The sequence below is a fragment of the Lygodium microphyllum genome, chromosome 9 (assembly GCF_053477565.2).
Source record: "Lygodium microphyllum isolate KBCC chromosome 9, Lygodium_microphyllum_v1.1.10, whole genome shotgun sequence".
Taxonomy (NCBI): domain Eukaryota; kingdom Viridiplantae; phylum Streptophyta; class Polypodiopsida; order Schizaeales; family Lygodiaceae; genus Lygodium; species Lygodium microphyllum.
Genome location: NC_141143.1, coordinates 83,255,484 through 83,274,821, shown reverse-complemented (window position 1 = coordinate 83,274,821; position 19,338 = coordinate 83,255,484). Strand labels below are relative to the sequence as shown.

The 19,338-nt window shown below is 41.2% G+C and overlaps 1 protein-coding gene across 4 annotated transcripts in view; it reads right to left on the bottom strand.

The window, feature by feature from the left end:
- Positions 1 to 9,590, bottom strand: part of LOC148031245 (uncharacterized) — a 60,090-nt gene extending 50,500 nt beyond the window's left edge. The window contains exons 1-8 of one of the 4 annotated variants that reach the window (XM_087684764.1): positions 9,384 to 9,590; positions 9,155 to 9,297; positions 7,890 to 8,449; positions 7,750 to 7,790; positions 7,546 to 7,657; positions 7,135 to 7,242; positions 6,950 to 7,002; positions 6,761 to 6,798 (exon numbers count right to left, since the gene is read on the bottom strand). In XM_087684764.1, the coding sequence (XP_087540890.1) occupies positions 6,761 to 6,798; positions 6,950 to 7,002; positions 7,135 to 7,242; positions 7,546 to 7,657; positions 7,750 to 7,790; positions 7,890 to 8,449; positions 9,155 to 9,183 (941 nt within the window). In that variant the 5' untranslated portion in view covers positions 9,184 to 9,297; positions 9,384 to 9,590. The remainder of the gene's footprint in view (positions 1 to 6,760; positions 6,799 to 6,949; positions 7,003 to 7,134; positions 7,243 to 7,545; positions 7,658 to 7,749; positions 7,791 to 7,889; positions 8,450 to 9,154; positions 9,298 to 9,383) is intronic. The other 3 variants (XM_087684763.1, XM_087684762.1, XM_087684765.1) reach the window with 3 other exon arrangements.
- Positions 9,591 to 19,338: the final 9,748 nt, after the last annotated feature.

Here is a 19,338-nt window from a genome sequence, read left to right as displayed (position 1 = left end):
TATGTGGTGGATTGAAGAGGAGGGGTTGCTGTTCAAGTGTTTAATATTTGTAGTTTGTAGAAGTGAAGACCCTAGTTGCAAGTAAGAGGCGAGTTTGTGGTGGAAGACCGAGTGATAACTACAGGTACAGGAATGCTGAACTACCCCAAGTGTGTTCCTGATGAGTTTGTGTGTTTGTGGAACACCACGAGCAGTCAGGAGTTGACTCCCTCTTGTGTGATTTTGGTAAGAGTTTGCTTGTGTAAAAAGGTATCTTGATGCTACTTATTTGCAAACCTTGGGTTGACAGCTGTTTCTTTGTGGAGAGCTTTGATCGTGAAGGAGCAAACATGTCTGCTGAAGAGAAGAGTGTCTTTGTATTTACTACAACCAATGTTCTATCTATCCCTCTAAAATATCTTCTTCTTGTCATGGCCATGCATTGTGAAATTCATCAAGGAATAGCTTGTATAGTAGACACACCAGTTAATACCATGTCTAGATGACTTGGTCGTAAGATTTGTGGTGCTCTCATTGAGTCTAGGAGCTACAAGATGTGATCTTGTATCTTTGTATTGGTTAGATGTGTATACAATTATTACCATTGTTCTCTCTATTGTTGTTGAGGTGTCTATTTTGGTTGGATTGCTTGTTGGAACTCAGTTCTTCTCTCATTCTAGCATCACAGATTTGTGGTGCTCTCATTGAGTCTAGGAGCTACAATATGTGATCTTGTAACTTGTATTGGTTTGATGTGTAAATGATTATTAACTTTGCTTTCTCTATCATTGTTGTTGAGGTGTCTATTTTGGCTGGATTGCTTGTTGGAACTTGGTTCGTCTCTCATTCTAGCATCACAGTGTCAATGCTCCAATGGGCAAGCAACCAGCAGAGCAGCACATACAAACTGGAAACACAAGTGTACCAGCTCGATGCCGACCACAGCAATGAAAACGCAGATCTGCAGATCAAGGCAGCAGCTGTAGAAGATGTCAATGACGCTGGGTGGTCTGGACAGCAGCAAACACAAGTCAAATCTGATGAAAAAGGCTGCTGGACAGCTCTGAAATAGGTTGCCAGTGTGCAACGATCTCATGGGCAGCTGGGTAGCTAGTAGAACCAGCAAACACAGTAGTAGAGTATCCAGAAATAGGTCATGTGCATGAGCAGCAGCTGTAGACAGCAGGGTAGCACTTGAGAAGTTCTCCACAAATTGGCAATGTCCTCCGGAAGGAAGTGGACCACAGTTATAGACCGAAGGCATGGCTAGCTAAATGAGGAATCAATATGCACAAACACAAGACTTCCCTTTATAGAGGATTGGGGGTGCATTTATGCCATTGTTGAAAATAAAGTATTCTTGGCATTTATGCTTCACTCTTGGCTCCAACTTCTTGTGACTCCTAAGTATTCTCGGTGGCTTGCTTTGGGGTAGCTCTTGTGTGATCTTCATCATTATTGAGTTGCTTTCCATTTGTCCTCATTGCTCTTGTTTATGTTTTGCATTGTCTTGGTACTAAGTGTCAAAAAAAATGGCAAAGAAACCACAAAGAGAGCAGGGTTTGTGGGGAGAAAACACAAAGTGTGTGCAGCAAACATTGAAAGAGAAGAGAACTCAGAAACACAAGAAGAACACAGTGATGATGCATTGCATCATGCTATCAAAAGAAAAGCTAATATGGCAAAGCCGAAGCTCAGAAGATAATTGCACCTTTCTGTCTAAATCAGGCAGTAGCACCTATGGGAATCTGCACAGTGAAGGGAGAAAAACAGAGTCCTTCGGGTAGTAGGCTATCGCAGTAATCATTGAGAGGTGAAGGACAATTGTTGAGGGAGCAAACCGCAATCATGTAATATAGTCGAAGATGTGAAAGATGATCATCAACTATTGAGGGGGTGAATCATGGTCCTCAAATGCCAAGAAGATGAGCCAAGCATTAAACGCAAATGCTAGAGCCTAGAATGCTGAAAACGCAAACTGTAGAATGTTGACGCCTGCGTGGGAAAGGTTGCCAGATGTGGAGGCGATGCCTGATGATGGCAAATGCGGGCTGTAGGGTCCTCCTCTATGCAAATGCAAGGTGGATGCTAACGCCAACAAGTCGCAAACTACCTACAGAAGACCTCCAAATGCAAACTTGATGATAAGGGATTAGGGCGCCTGAAGGAGAAGAGAAAGGGTGACCATACACTGCGATGTCCTCCACTAGGGGTATAGGCAACAGTGGAGTGAAGAGGGAAGAGTGTGAATGATAAGAGAAAGAGGGATAAAGAATGAATGAGGTGGTGTAGGGTGGTTAAGAATGAATGAAGTGACTGCCTATTTATAGGCATAAGCAATCTAGGGTGGAGCACCATAATGTGGGCGCCTACTAAAAAATTGGCCAAAATGTGGACCCCAATCCTTTTTGGGGCTGTCAATGCAAAACCCTAAATGAAGCGTGTGAACTGAAGAAGTGGTTTCTCAATACCCCCCCTCTCAAGCCCAAAAAGGCATGAAGAAAGAGGAGTGACGAGATACGAAGATATAGAGGATCCTGAAGATCCAAGATTGCCACCTAAAAGGTAACCCGTAGTAAGGAACAATAGACAGGATGAACTGTAGAACCTAACTCCACGTCAAGAGAGAAGCCACTAGCTCTATAACTCCATGCTATTAGAAATTCGAAGGCCTTGTCACCGAGTCGCGGCTAAATCTCCAAGACCCCCATCTAAGTGGTACCTGAAGATCCTAGGTATCAATAGGGTACATGACAACAAGAGGACAGCCATCCCAAAAGAGGAAATGGAGGGTGACAAACTTCATGATTAGGAGGTGCCCCCTTTGAGGGTGAAGAGGCAAGGGCCCCCTCGGACGCTAAAGAAAAAGTAGGAGCCCCCTCGAAGGGCAAAAAAAGTACACCCCCCTTTGAATCCCCCTCTACAAGAGAGGGAATCTAAAAACTAATGGATCACTCCAAATCACTGAATGATGGAGGAAGTGCTGTCAATCGTGTCGAAGAAGGTATCTAGTGTATCGAAGATGTTGAAGAACTCCCAGAGGTGGTCTCTCAAACCTGAGTAGTCGAGAATGGCAAAAGGTGAGGCTCAAGCTAAGCCAAGGGTGGGCAACAGTCACTGTCTCTCAATGGACTGGACTGCGGAGCCAAAGTAATGGAAGATCACATGAGGACATGTATTTTTGAAACCTCGTTTAACATGTGGATTAATTTTTAATCACATGGTTAAGTAAATGTTGCACATGTGAGGTGTAGCTGGGATTTGAGTAAATTTACGAGCCCAAGACCCAAGGAAATCATGATATGTCAAGGGCAAAAGTTACTATAAGTTATATCACATAAGTACTTGGTGGTATCTGGTGTTAGTTGTTGGCCTAGGTCATTCATATGGCCATAAGTGTCAGTTAGTGACACTAGAGAAGTGCCGTTTAATGGTACCTAACACCAATCTGATGGTCAAAGATCATGCAAAGATACTAAGGAATGGAAGTTACCTAGCCAATTTAATTATTAGCCAATCAGATTATTTTTCAGGGCACTGGAATAATTATCAGATTAATTTTCAGTATTTAAAGACTGAAAATTAATTTTTAATTATGGATAATGTTAGAAAAACCATTTGGGAAGGCTGCCACTTGTCAAAAATACCCATGCAAGTCTGAAAAACGTCTTTAGAGACTGAAGAGAGACATTTTAGTGTATTCACCCTACAAGAGAGAGGGAGGAGATACTATTGGTCTGATTTGCAGCCATTGGAGGATCTTCTAAGGCAACGAGGGATAGAAGAAGATCAATCAACAGCAGGTGACAGCATCTACGAACTATTGAGACAGGGAAACAGCAATAAATGACTGTCTTCTTTGCATCTACAAGCTATAAAGACATGGCAACAGCAGTAAATGACAGTTTTTCTTCAGTTCTTCGCAAAGAAAATTTGAATTTTCTCTCTCCTCAGCATTCTCTCTTATCTCCCAACCTTTCTACAGCCTTGCTTCGAAGATTACAACATTGAGATTACCACAGGCTGAGAAATTTCAGATTTCTCTACTATAAACCCTAATCTACAAGCAAAAATTAGAGTTTGGTAGCGGCCTTAAGAAGCGTGCCAAAAATTAGAAGCTCCAAGACTTGGATTCAACAAGGCTAAAGCGGTTCTTAGTCAAATTCAAGTGGACGAACCACAAAATCAATGAATTTGGGGCATTTTCCATCTTCATCAAAGTGGGTGAAGGCCAATTGACTATCCGAATCAAGGGGCAAATCAAATTGAAGACTTGCTTATCATTTTGGATAGCAAGAGGAGTTGGAATACCGAAAGGGATTGGGAGAATCCCATTCTACATCAACTTTTTCTTCAATTAAGTTAAATAAATACCGGAAGGGGCACCAGTTTTGGAACCAACAAGAAATTTGTCCAAGACTATCAAGTTAATTTACATTTCTCAGTCTTGTAATTAAATGTTATTGTTGTAACTAAGTTGTAATTAGGAAATTACCACCTATCCAAGGAAGAAAGGCTGGTTTCAAAAGGTGTCGAACAGCCACTATCTCATGAAGGAGGGAACTACCAAGGGGACAGTATCCAACAATCACTGTCTCTTGGTGGAGCAAACTATAGAACCACCGGTTGTCGAGGTGGCATTCTTAAAACCCTAGAAGAAGTAGAAGCAACCTTTGTAGCGCATTGCGATGGTCGTGAGGAGGCCCTGATACTAGTCGATCCTCCTGTGGCTCGAAAGAGCTTAGCACGCATCGAATGTGTCTTATTGCCTTGAGCATAAAAATATAAAAGCCAATGGAAAATAAACTCGATGGCCCAAAAGGCAAAGCAAGCACGAGTGCCTAGGGGTAGACGCATATACTCCGGGGGTGTAGGGAGCAAAGGTCCATGGTGGCAAGCATCGGTGGGGGTTTCAATGATACTAAAAGAGAAGCACCCAATGGTCTGTCCATCTACCTGCGGAAAAGTCATAGCACTAGAGTGTCATCCTGTAAAAGGGAGGGTGGGTGGTAGAGGAAGAGAAGGGTCTCTCTATCTCCTGGTGATGCAGTGGAAATGAAGGGGAAAATCAGTGGATGATACCACACCCACAACCTCCTATCTTCACCTTCTCTAATACAAAGGATCTTTATGGCTCACTAAGTACCTCTAGCTCTGATACCATATCAAAAAAATGACAAAGAGACCAAAGAGAGAGTAGAGTTTGCCGGAAGAAACACAGTGTGTACAGCAAATACTAAGAGAGCAGAGAAACTCATAAACAAAAGAATACAGTGATGATACACTGAATCATGCTATGAGAAAAAAAGCTGATACCACGGAGCTGAAACTCAAAAGATAACTGCAATGTCCTATTTGAATCAGCCAACATCACTTGTGGGAATCTGCATAGTAGGAAGGTGAAGGACAACTATCAAGGAAGTAAAACACAGTCCTCTAATGCTATCGGAGATATGGAAGATGATCACCAGTCGTCGAGGGAGCGAATCACAGTCCTCAGATGTCAGGAAGACAAGCCAGGCTGCAAACGCAAATGCCAAAGCCTAGAATGCTGAAAACGCAAACTATAAAACGTTGACATCTGTGTGGGAAAGGTCGTCAGAAGTGAAGGCGATGCTTGATGATGGCAAACGCATATTGTAGGGGGCCTCCTCTGTGTAAAATGCAAGATAGATGCTGATGCCAGCCAACAAGTGGAGACTATCGCCAGGTGGAGAACACCCAAAACACAAGCAGACTAATGCTGCCTAGTGGAGAAGAGATGTCATCAACAAGGAAAGAAGGTAGTCAACTACAGAAGACCTCCAAATGCAAACTTGATGATGAAGGAACAGGGCATCTAAAGGAGAAGAGGAAGGGTGACCACCAACTACAATGTCCTCCAGTAGGGGTATGGGCAACAGTGGAGTGAAGTGGGAAGAATGTCAGAGTGACGGAGGAAGAGGGGTGAAGAATGATTGAGGTGGTGTGGGGTGGTAAAGAATGAATGAAGTGACTGCCCATTTATAGGCATATGTTGTCTAGGGTGGCGCCCACATAGCTGAAAAAGTGACCAAAATGTGGACACCAGCCCTTTTTGGGGCTGTCAGTGAGACACCCTAAATGAAGTGTAAACTAAAGAAGTGGTTTCTCAACACTAAGTACATGAACTTGTTTTTACAGTCCAACCTTGCTCGGACCTGACCATAGGCACCACAGGTCACTGTCCCTCTAATGCCATGTAGCTTACGTCACAGTCAAGACTGATATCTGCACACACATCTGTACTCTCTTCACAGATTTGCCATGCAAGCTCCCTATTGTAGGTCAGTGTGTCACACAGATCAGTGTCTATGGCGGTCTACTATCAACAAATAGCATGCAAGCCTCGTCTACATATGGAACTCAGTTTCTATAAGTACACACAAATTACACATGGCAGCTTATCTTTGTTCATATCGCATCATTTCTGCATATTTTTGAGATTTGATGATTTCTTTCTTCCCCTGGTTTGGGGACCTGAAAGTTCATATTAGCAAAACTCTCAGTCTATACAGTCTGAAGAGCCATCTCTAAAAGTAACCTAGAGCTAAGGAATAAATCAAAGTCAAAATTAGCCCATCACAAAAAGGAATTAACAAGAATGGCACAAGATATCACGTATACACTCAAAAGGTTATTATATCAAAAGGCCCCAATAATAGATAAGGGCATAGATCAAATGTTATCACTTCCAATGCCACATACATAGAGGCATTGTCACGTCCAACACCACGAGTACAAAAAGGGACAGGCCACCAACCTTTGTGAATGTCCATGTATTTGTAGTTTCCTGCGGATCTTTGACCATAAACCCAAACACAAACAAAAGCAAAGGTTAATACATCTATCACTTTTGAACAGAAATGCATGTCACTACCTCTCGGTTTTTCATTTCAATTTCAAGGTGCAAGCAAGACATATAAGTTTTCACTCAAAGCCAAATCATTACCTCTGGGTTTTTCATGGCTTCAATGGTTCTTTCCCTGATCCGCTTTTTCGTCTCTGTAACAAAGGAACCTCTGTGTAAAACAACTCAAGATTCACATCTTTGTGGAATTTTCATGTGAAGTATCCTCAAACTCTCAAAGACAGACAAAAACAGAACATGAGAATGTTTGGATGCTCAAGAAGTACCATCCGAATGCTTGCCTCCCTTGTTCCATGGAACTTTTCCTGTGTTTGCCAGACTTATCCTCAATCGTCTCTGTTTCTCTTTTATCAGCAGAGTTGTCTCATCCATTTCTGTCTCAAACAAAAAGAGAGTCAACCCCAGATTTTTGGGTTCCACAAGCAGCCAAATAGCTGCACGAAAGTATAAAAGCTTGGGCTGACAAAAAGACACTTCTTTCTGAGTATAAAGTTTGAACAATTGATCCAGCAGTCCTATCCCTCCTTTCCATACATGCACAACTAACAAGTACAGGCAACTCTCAAACAATAGCCCATGAAAGCTGCCATCATACCTTCTGCTGGCAACTTTCATATTCATACATGCACAAGCACGGGCAACTCTCAAACAATACCCCATGAAAGCTGCCATTGTACCTTCTGCTGGCTTCAGCCCTTTATTCCATGGGATTTTTCCTTTATTTGCTAGGCTTATCCGCTGGCGCCTCTGTTGCTCTTTTAACGATATATTACACTCATCACTTACAGCCTGGACATGAGTAACATCAATAGGAGAGGTCAAACATCTAGATAGAGAATGATTGTTCATTCAACACTGAGCTGGTTGTAGACCAAACTTACTCTTGTATTGTCAAGTGAGTCACTTGCTCCTCCTGGAGAGTCTCCAGAAAAGTAATTTACACAGAGTAAGTGTTCTAACCTTATCAAATAGTCAGAAAGCTGCACGTAAGCAAGAGGGTGTTCATCTGCTAAAACGTTACCTTTGATCTTTTTACCCTTATTCCATGGAGCACGGCCTTTGTTTGCTTGACTAAGCTTCAACCTTCTAACTTTCTCCCTCTGAAGTATGAAGCCTTCCTTGTCTTCCTTCCCAGTAAACTGTACACATGTGCCTTGCGTCTGAATCCCCTGACAATTCAAGAACACTGTCTCTGTGGATGTATCTTCCCTAGAGAGAAGATTCACAGACATTGAACCAGAAACTGGAGATGAAGCATCTGACTCAATAAATAATCTAGCATGACAGCGAATCTGTGGCAAGAAATTCCCAGTAGATTCAAAGCATCCTTGATCCTCACTTGTTGAGGAGTAGAATTTGACAGCAAATACCATCACAGTTCCAAGTTTTGTACTTGAAATTTCTATGTTTCTGCTGACATCCAATCGAGACCTGTTACCCACTTGAAACCACTTCGAGGTGAACTTTTTCTTGCAGCATAGAAGTGCCAGTTGTGATATCCCTGTAAGATTCAGAAGGACGCACTCTGAAGTTGTTGTGGAAGTGGCACTCCATAAATCCAACCGTGACAGACCAACTGGCCTGAAAAAACAGGAACTTGTGTAAAGAACCTCAATCCAACACAATGCAAGGAGACTTATTGTCCTAAAGGTGAAGCAATCATGCAGGACTGGTTCAGCCATGATACAGAAAGTAATTTTGTGAAAAAGTCTAGAGTACAAGCTGATGACTTTGCATAAGGGTTAGCCTGTGCAATTGCACATTGTCAGGTACCGGAATCTCTTCAGCTACATTAACCTTAGAACTAGTGCTGAGGATAATGCAAACAAGCAACAATATAGGTGTATGCAACAATACAGTAAACTTGAACTAGAAGTTCGATACAAGCTGCCATCTTCAAAGCAGTTATGAACACTGCTGAGTGTAGAAGACAATATAACAGAGAAGAAATCTCTAGAGCAGTAATCTCTATAGCTCAAATGGTCCGTGTAGAATACAACATAAGTGACAAGGAATTTCGATGGAACATAATATAACTGAGAAGAAATACTAGGTGTAGAACACAATACTAAGAAACGATGGCAGGAACCAGATGTTCTGGCATGTTGTCAGCGATACAACGAAGATAAAAACTCACGAGATAGAAGCTCTCTTCCACTGGATTGCAAGGGGAGCCTCTCCTGAATGCCATGTCACACACACACACACAGCCTGTCCAAGTTCCCCGTTTGTGCGGTACATAAAGCTATAGCCATGGAGGAAATTCTGGGAAATTTGTAAGCGTACCCGGATTGCAAAGCCGGAGAAGCAAGCATATCCGTGGCGGAAGAGTCTTAGCCAGAAGAGAGAGGACTCGCCTGCTTCCAATCAGGGCTCCCCGCCGCATGTGTGCTGCTGCGACAACCGATGATGGTGCACACATACATTCGCTTCAAAGACTCGCAAACCTTCTTCGCTCAATCTCCGGCCACAGCAACAGCAAAAGCAAAGAGAGCCATGTACGATAGATACTTACAGACAGGATACGATGGCAGTTCCTCCGAGTGAATAAGTGACAAGCTGCTTTAATTGCAGCTCATGCGTTCATCAGTCCAAACACTCTTCTCTCAACTCGTTCTTCGATGGTTTATCTATCTGCACTTGGAGTCTCCAATAACAACTTGTGAAGGGAAATATTTTTAGCTTTGCAAGCGGCGTGTGCGAGCCACCAGTCAGTGATCCTTCTTCGTCAACGTTTTGTACGTGAATGGGATATATGTGCCTTCGGGAAACGGTTTGAACCCACATAAGTATAATTATTAATACTCAAACCACTAGGTTTCGACCCCATTGGCCTCCTCGATCAGTGTTTTCCAAGGTCATTTATCAATTAATGTTCCAATGTAAAATAAGTCGCATCATTAGGATGGCTATGGCTATAAGACATATATACCCGAATCAAAGTAAACTTACAATTAGGAGTATATTACCTAAGCATTCTCTATACTAACCATAGCCCAATCTCTGTTTGCCATCGGACATTCTCTGTTTGCTACATGAGGTTGATCATCAATCATTGTGGTGCTATAAAATAAGTCACATTTTTAGAATGGCTACAAGGCATCTCTACTTGTATAAAGGTGAACTTACATTAGGAGTGTATTGACTAAGCATTCTCTAGCCCAATCTTCATTTGTTACAAGACATTCTTTGTTTGCTATATGAGGTTGATCATTGCTCAATGTTTTAATGTAAAATAGTCACATCATTAGGATGGCTACAAGACATATCTACCCAAATTGATGCAAACTAACATTAAGAGTATATTGATTGAGCATTCTTTGTGCTAAGTGTAGCCCAATCTCCATTTCCCACAAGACATTCTCTATTTGTGACACAAGGTCAATCATCAATCAAAATGGTGATTTAAAGTAAGTATATCATTAGGATGGTTACAAGAGATATCTACCCAAATCAAAGTAAACTTACATTAGGAATATATTAATTGAGCATTCTCAGTAGTATGTTATAACCCAATCTCCATTTGTTACAAGGCATTCTTTGTTTGCTACATGAGGCTTATCATCAATTAATGTTTTAATGTGAAATAAGTCACATCATTAAGGTGGCTACAAGGCATGTCTACCTATAAACTTACATAGGAGTATATCAACCTAACATTCTTTGTACTACACCATAGTCCAGTTCATTCAATGAAGCGAAAGAATTGGATAAAAGAGGTATATTGGAATTACTTGAAGGAACTCTAGAAAGAGATTAGTTGGAATTTGTAACTAGGTATGTAATTGTAAAGTTTCCACAAAAAAGTCTGAAGCCTCCAAAAAAAGGGTACTTGGATTGAAAGCCCCTCCAAAGTACATGCAATGTATTTTCACCTTTAAATGTCTTGAAAATGTGTCCATGAGGGTAGAGGGTTCAAGTATATCTCATTTAATGAGAGAAAGAGAGAGAGAGGGTAGAGTGGTTTCATAGTAGGATTAGCATCTTTATCTATTATACTCATTAACAAAAGCTTTATGAGGGGTTGCCATGTGAAAACCTCCACAAAACTTTTGGGGGACTCTCAGGGTGCCACATGTCAACCGTAGCATGCCATGCCTAGCTATTCGACCTTCCATGAGCCACCATTCCAATCTCTCAGTCTACACATCTCTATCTCTCATTTTGTAGGTTCTCTCTCTCTCTCTCTCTCTCTCTCTCTCTCTCTCTCTCTCTCCCCCCATATGTGTGTGTGAAGAGTAATTAAATTAAGTATGATGGAAGATTATAAATGTCACAAAGAACTAAGAACAAGAGAGGAATGCTAAGGAAATCGATGTATGCCAAGGGACTAAATTATCCAAGGAAGAATGATTGCACAATGAATAAGATCACTATGCCAATAAAGAAGATCCTTTAGTTTGGCAACATGATATTAAAAACCAAAAGTAGAATAAAAAACAAAAGCATTTCAAGTGAACCAATTATGTGCCAACATCCTAAGAATCTAAGAAAGTGAAGCATAATCTTCATGTGAGGTTATGTTTGAGTAGAAAACTTAGCCATGCCAAAAAACTAATGAAAGGGATGAAGAGAAGTTGCACTACTTTTCGCCAAAAATCTAACAAAAGGGATGAAGAGAAGGTCACACTACTTTTTGCCAAATCTCACACAAAAGTGACCAAATCTTCCTAGCCAATGGACATGAAATGAATATGTGCCTAGAAGTTTCCACATTAGTAGTACAAAAATAGTATGAAGTTATAATGCCTAAAAAGGGTCAAAGTGAGGAGAAAGCTAGCAATCAATATTCTCCAAAGAAAAACCTTGCATTTGAATTGAGTTTTATCAATCCAACCTTCCATTATAGCTTGCTTCCATCAAGATGGACTTTCCTAAGTGCCTATACTAAATTAGCCTTATCTAGCAGCTAATTACAATCCTTAACAAGTAAATGATGAAAAATATGGTTTATAGAAGCTCTCTCTAGTTGCAATCGACTTGTAAGGTTCTAATATTGCAAAGGATGATCAATGTCATAACTAGAAAATGGTTGTCAATCCTACAAATGCAAAGCAAGTGCATCCCACAAGCCATGATAGTCATGGTCGTTTCGAAAAAGCAACGAACAATGCAAAATTGCACAAAGACGTTTCATGAAGAAAGTGTGGCATGAGCAATAGTGACCAATCACAAATGAGCTATTCAATTAAATCTAGGATGATCATCATGTCTTCCTTCCCATTAGAGGAGCCTAGACATAACCAACAACTCATCCAAGAAAGAATTGACCTACGACCAATCCCCATGCAAATGTTAAGTCCCCCTTTTGAAGCACAAGCTTCTAAAAATATACCAAATGGGTCAATAGAAATGAGCTTGGAAGAAAACTAGTTGATCAATATTAAGCACATGCCACCAAGAGGCCTTAATTTTATCGTTTTTGTGGAGCAAAACCTAGGCTTCAAGGAAAAAACAAGCAATCAAGACCAAAGGGTGACAACCAACACACAAATCCTCAAACAATGACTAGTGTAGGGAAACCATATGAGTCTAAACGTTTAAAACACAAACACCTCCCATGACTTTTGGTGTACAAACATGGCCCTAAGAGATCCAAGTGATGTTGGCTCAAATATAGTCTTTTGTCCAAAGCATAGAACAAATAGCTCACGCAATTTTTCTCAAATTACTCTTGGACCAAGGCAAAAGAGACAAGAAGTAAGTAAGCATAGGAAGCATAATTGCATTGCCACTTTGAGACAAGGGCCACACTTGACATTTCCAATAGAGAAGGTTGGTATTCAACTTATCTAAGATCCACTATAGTAAATACTTCAATGCCACTTCCACACTAAAAGGATAACCTAGATGTCTAGTAATATGCCATTTTTGAATCACTTTTCCCTACCACCCAAAGCCTACAATCAAATATAATACAACTAAGGATGGAGGACTTAAATGCATTAATATGCACTTTAAAAGCATAATCAAATAGGTCCCACATGTCCAATGCCTTACAAATGTCATTCCTATTACCTTTTGACATTGTCACACATTTTTCACATAGACTAAAAAACCAAACATGAGGTAGGTAGATTTCTTTGTGCTTAGTTGTTTGTGTAACTATTTATATTGTTGCTTTCAAGTTAGATTTTTTGTGTTTGATTAAACTAGGATTGTTTTATTTGATTTTTTGTGCTTGAGAACTTGATTGCCTTGGTTAAGATTGGTGTTTTCTTAAATAGATTGAAGCTGCATTTTGATTGACGCTATTGGACATCTGAAATCGGATATAATATATTGTTGATATCTTTGCACATCACTGGGATTAAGGGTTCATGAGCACTTCACTTTGCACTTATTGGATACGTTGCACTCAAGGGTCGTCTCTTGATTTTCTTCAATTACTTCCATGCCCATCGTTGAGCACTAGCATAGCATGATGCATGCTACAACTATATGTAGTAAAATTTAGATGCACATGCACTTGAGAGAGTACCTTTCATTGTGTTTGCATTGTTCTTTGCATGCACAAGAGTTAGGATATTCATCACTGAATTAGGAACCTTAGGACGAGTGGGAAATGTGGATGGGTCAGTTTGATGGTCATGAAGAACTCCTCGAGTTGTGAGATGGTCTTTTTACCTTGGTCAACATCTTGAGGACCATTCATTTTTGAAGAGTTTGTGAGATTTGGGTGATGGAGTGGAGTGCCACAATTGGTAGGTGGAGTGGAGCACAACAATTATTTTGTCATTGTGCAATGAGAGGTGAAGTTGAGGATTTTAACTCAATTAAGAAATTGTGGTTGCATTTCACATGACGCGTGGGTGCTCAGTAGATTAAGCTAGGTACTAATCCTATCAATGCATCCATCTTTTCATGTGTAGCATTGCTTGTATGATTGCATGGTATAAATTTCAATTTTGCGCTTCTTCTCAAATCACATGTGGTTGAGCATTGCATATATCTTTTAAGCAAAATTTGGGTTAGGACACAATGCATTGAATCAAGAGTAGGTACATCAAAAAGATGATACTCTTTTGAAGACAAAAGGGGACATGTTTTTTTTTCTCAAAGAAAGATTTATCCTACTCTGAGCTCCATGATCTATTATGCTGGATTTTATTCAATTTTTGATATACTTCCTTGAGCTTGGGTTTCTTCGTTATAAAGTATTTATTTTGTTCAAGGTAGTCCCACCTTTGAGAATAAGGGGAGCCATTTATCACAAGATTTATGGATCTTACTAGTAGGATTCAATGATCATATGAGCATGTAAATTCATAGTGTGATTTGGATATATCTTATGGAAGAAGGATGGTCATTATCTACATAGTCAAGACATGGGTCTTTAAGGACCGAGCATTTCAATCTTTGGGATGGCCACATTGGCATGAATGCACTCTAATGCATATGCGGTTTTAAGCAAATTGGAAAAGCACTCAGATTCTTTGGCTAAGGATATTAAGTCTTAATTTTAAAAAAGAAAAAAGCTTACAAAAGCTTTAAAAATACAAAATTTCATTGTTTTGAGAGGATGCCTATATAATGAGGTAGTGCCATTTCAAGAGAGAGGAGGCGTTCATTTCTTGTGAGGGTGTTTTGTAGAGGTTGGTCATCTGTAGCACACTACTGGTCATGACATAAGGTGTTCTTTATTTGAAGGTGACGCCATTAGTGGGGGGGTTCATTTGTGTTGAGATAGTCTTTTGTTAGTAGAATTTAGGGGTTTCTCATGAGGAGGATGTGGAGGAAAACGAGATGATCATGATCATTGGTCAACATGCAAAAGAAGAGGCCTATCATAGCACATGACGCTGCCTACATATGGAAGTAGAAGCTTCATGTTTTTGGTTGATGTCGGACTGGTTGGCAAGCTTTTGGGGTGACTTACCTATGTGTGAGCTGGTTGGGATAGCATGTATGCATGTGTTTTTACTAAGAGTGTTGTCTGGTGGAAAGTTGGCCGCTTTAAGTGGAGTTGGCCATGTGTTGTTAGATTGACTGTGAAGATTCGATCCCGTTGTCGTGCCACGACGTGGGCATAGTGTGAAAAACTCTGGAGTGCATCATCATCTGACTTTATTATTGATAAAGAGAGTCAATGTGATCTGAGTCATTAGTGCTAGTGTGAGTGGCATGGATAGTCCAAAAAAACTAGATTTTTGGACAATTTTAGCCTATTTTAGATATGTTGGATATTATTTACTGTAAATATTGGAAAAGGCTAGGAAAACTTCTAGATTAGGATGGCATGCAAAAAGTAAGATGCTTTTTTAGCTAGTAAAAGGATTTTTCATAAAAAAGATTGATGGGCAAAATTGTCCGCGTTGCGATCGCAGTTGACAGCTAGAAATCAGCACTTTGAACTGGAAGAAGAAGAAGAAGCGATCTAGGAGATCCCTGACCATGTGTCCTAGAGGTGTCTTGGGGTTTTACTCCCCTTTTGAAGCCAACAGAGCCATCGGATTTGGGTTCTGTGTAGCAAAGAGGAGGTTATTGTTTTGATCCACATTTTTTGTCTACGAGGGAGCTCCAGGAGATCTAATGCCTGGAGATTGCTTATGAGTAGCGCCAGACAGGATTCATGGTTCTATCAATACATATTGATTTGATTCATTGTGCTTCGTCTTTGTCGTGTTTACCTCTTATCTATTCTTTTTCTTCTCTTCCATCTCCTATCTCTACTTCCTTTTACCTTTGATCCTCGGTGGATATGACCTTTCGACAACCCCTTCGACATTGGTGAACCTGATGTGAAAGGTCATCACAAGAAGGAAAGACAAGATGGGAGAACCTTCGAACACAATCTCCAGTGATGTTTTGCAATAGTTGGTGCAAAATATGAATATTCTTATGCAGGTACAACAACAACAATAGGCGATGCAGGCTTTTGGTCAAATAGAAAGTGTTGTGATGAATGCTCTGTAAGTAGTTGAGTGTGAGATGAAGTTGTTCAATGGTAGGAATGTATCTACATATGTACATACCCATGCTTAAAAGATGGAATTCTTTGGAGTGGCTCAACTTGCACGGAACCAGTATTTTGTTTGAATCACTGTACATGAACTAAAAGCACGAATTACTAAATTATACATGCAAGATATTGATTGGGTAGCTTTCAAGAAGATACTCAGGGAAGAATTTTACATTGAAGATACCAATTTGATTACGCGCAAGACTTTTCAGGAGTGGGTTTTACAATCCAATAAGGGTCTTGTGGCTACAAAATTGTTAAGAGAATTTGAAAGTCGATTTGAGCAGTTGGATCTTGCAAAACAGCAAGCTCTTATAAGTCAAAAATTTGAATTGTTTCTACAAGCAGCAGATCCTGAGCTTCAAGAGAAGCTTGATGATTTGTTAGAGGATCAGACTACAGAGACAGGTCTGAAAACAGAGTGGAGACATGTCAAGGAAGCTATTACTGCACTTGTGAAAAAGCATAGAAGAAGAGAAAGATTGCATGTGTCTAGCTTGCCCACATGCAAGATGCTGATTGGGTAGCTTTCAAGAAGATACTCAGGGAAGAATTTTACATTGAAGATACCAATTTGATTACGCACAAGACTTTTCAGGAGTGGGTTTTACAACCCAATAAGGGTCTTGTGGCTACAAAATTATTAAGAGAATTTGAAAGTCGATTTGAGTAGTTGGATCTTGCAGAACAGCAAGCTCTTGTAAGTCAAAAAATTGAATTGTTTCTACAAGTAGTAGATCCTGAGCTTCAAGAGAAGCTTGATGATTTGTTAGAGGATCAGACTACAGAGACAGGTCTGAAAACAGAGTGGAGACATGTCAAGGAAGCTATTACTGCACTTGTGAAAAAGCATAGAAGAAGAGAAATATTGCATGTCTCTAGCTTGCCCACTGTTACGAGAAAAACAGTTGAAGTATCCAGTAAGCCACCTGCTTCTGTGGCTAACCCTATGGCTGTACCTGCTATTGTTCCCTCTGTTAGGGAAGATGTCTTAGATGAATTGGTCAAAGGCATGCAGGATCTTCAATTGAAGGTTGCAAAATTTGATGAAAAAGGACAAGAGGATAGGGGATGGGCAGTAGCCCCTAAGCCAGGAAAAAGATGTATGTGGTGTGATAGTTTGTGGCATAAGAGAAAGGATTGTGCTGCCTATCAGAAGGCCTTGGCACGACAGCTCATCTTTTGGAAAGATGGCAAGATCTATGCACAAGAAATGGGATTGCTTCTTGCTTTGAATTTTGGAAAGGGAGGTATGTAGAAGTTGTTGGAAGACTTGGCTGTCTGAAACGCTTATGCGGCTGTACATGCTTCTACTTTTGGTCTACAGTTGGATAGGTCAAAAGGCTGAAATATGGGCACATGCTTTACATGTAGCTGAAAAGAGAAAGGTTACTAATAGTGAAATGTCTCATGCAAGGCAAGACATTCGTAACATAAATGGTTGGGAATCACTGGTTGTTTACTACAACACCAGCCAACAGGAAAATAGCGAAAAAATAAAAATATCTAAGAAGCAGGAAAAGGCATAGGGCAGGCATGGAGAAGGCGCCCAAAAGAATAATAAGTCTGGAAAAAATCGAAAAGCATGGGAACAACCGCCAAAAGTCCAAGGCGCAGCTGCCGAAGTCTGGAGGAGTTAAAAGCAAGAAAGCGCACCTTTAAATGCAAAGGCGCTCTCAAATCCTTGTAAAAGAGTACCAGGCTCCCTACTGTGCAATTTGTAAAGGTGGTTGGGTAGTAGGAAGGAAGCTAGGAAGATAGAAGAACAATGGGACAAAGGGCCTAGGCAACGATCGGCCATGTAAAAAAAGGAATAAGGGGATGACCGCCCAAAAGGGATTTAGGGTTTTGTATATAAAGTTGAAAAGTGAATGAGAAGCTCATTCTTATGTGTGGCAAAAAGCTTCTTCTTCTTCTTCTCTTCTTCTTGCCTTCTTGCTTGTGCTTGAGAGAGGGAGTGAGTGAGTGTGAGGAAGTGAGTGTGCGAGAGTGAGGAATCAAGGAGAAGAAGCTTCCCATCTCCTCTCTTCATCTTCTTCTCTTTACTCTTCTCTTGTCTCGCACGGCTATGGAGGATGGAGCTTGTTGGAGAGGGATTGAGGTTGCTTAAGCTTGCCTCAAGGATCGTGGAGCTAGCGGCATGCACGGGAGAGGAGGGTACTCGATCGGGCATCAAGGTAAGCTCACTACACCCCATAGGCAAGGAGGGCGCGTCGGCTATGTGAGAGGTAGCCATGGCCGCTCAGCTTGAAACGCTTGACCAATAAGCGGTCCGTAGGTCTCGGGGGTTGAGCTTGTAGCTCCCTTCATTTTGGTTCCGTTGCTGGGATAGAGGGAATCGAGCCTTGAGCACCACACATTTCAAATCAAGCATAGAGGTAGGGTTTTCAGCTCAAACTAGTGCTTGAGATAGATAGGAGATTTAGGTGATTTGATCTTCGGAACAAGTAAGTATTTTGGTTTGTTGTTGAGTAGGCAAGTAGGTAAATCAACCTCAACCACTGTTTTTGATTTTTGTTGTGTTTGGATAGTATTAGGATCGAGAAAATAGGGAAAATAGAAGGGTTTTCTACTGCTGAAAACAAGCTAAAAACTGGCAGAAAGGGGCATAAAATATAAATTTGGAGTAGATGGGTGCAAGAGGGGCAACCATAAGGTTGAAGGAGACTTGAGCAGGGCAATAAGAGGCTCAAAAGGTCAGGGGAGGCCTCATTTTGCAGTCAGACATTGAGAGAGAGAGAGAGAGAGAGCTTGAGAGAGAGTGTGTGAGTACAGGTACAGAAGGGGTTTGATCCGGTCATTTTGCGGTCGCCCAGCCATTCTAGGTATTCCTTGACCTTCTCTAAGTTGTGTTTGGTTGATTTGAAAAGTTGGAGCTTGTGCTAGGACCCCCACACGTAGCATTCATCACTCGTGGCCTCGCAACTGCACTACGACAAATGTAGTTGAACCAGGCTGCAAGTGTCTGAGTCCCAGAATCGGACACTCGGACTATCCGACTCTACCAGTCGGACCACTCCACTAGTCGGACCGTCTAACTTAGACGCACTACCTTAAACTCGGACCACCTAGTATGATCGGACCAGCTATGCGATCGGACCGTTCGACTCTACCAATCGGACCCTACCACGTGACAGTAAGACCCATTTTGAGTAGGACCCATTTTTAGACTCCGACCCACCCAACCAATCGGACCACCCAGTCGGACCAACTCTAGTCAGAGGCCATCAGGTTTTATCGGACAGTCCGACTTGGACAGTCGGACCACCCAGAATCGGACGGGCGGTCTGATTCTGGGAATCAGACCACAAAGGCAGAACGTTTTAAACTGGTAAGGGAGCCATCTCGTTAGGCCAAGGCCACTCCGAACACATCCCCAAACATCCCTGAGTACTTGACCCGGATCTCAGAAGCCAGAAATTGGAGAAACTACACATGGTAGCCGAGAGTCAACCTCTAGTAGCAGGCCATAGAAAAGACGAGACTTAGAGCTGAAACTGACCCTCAT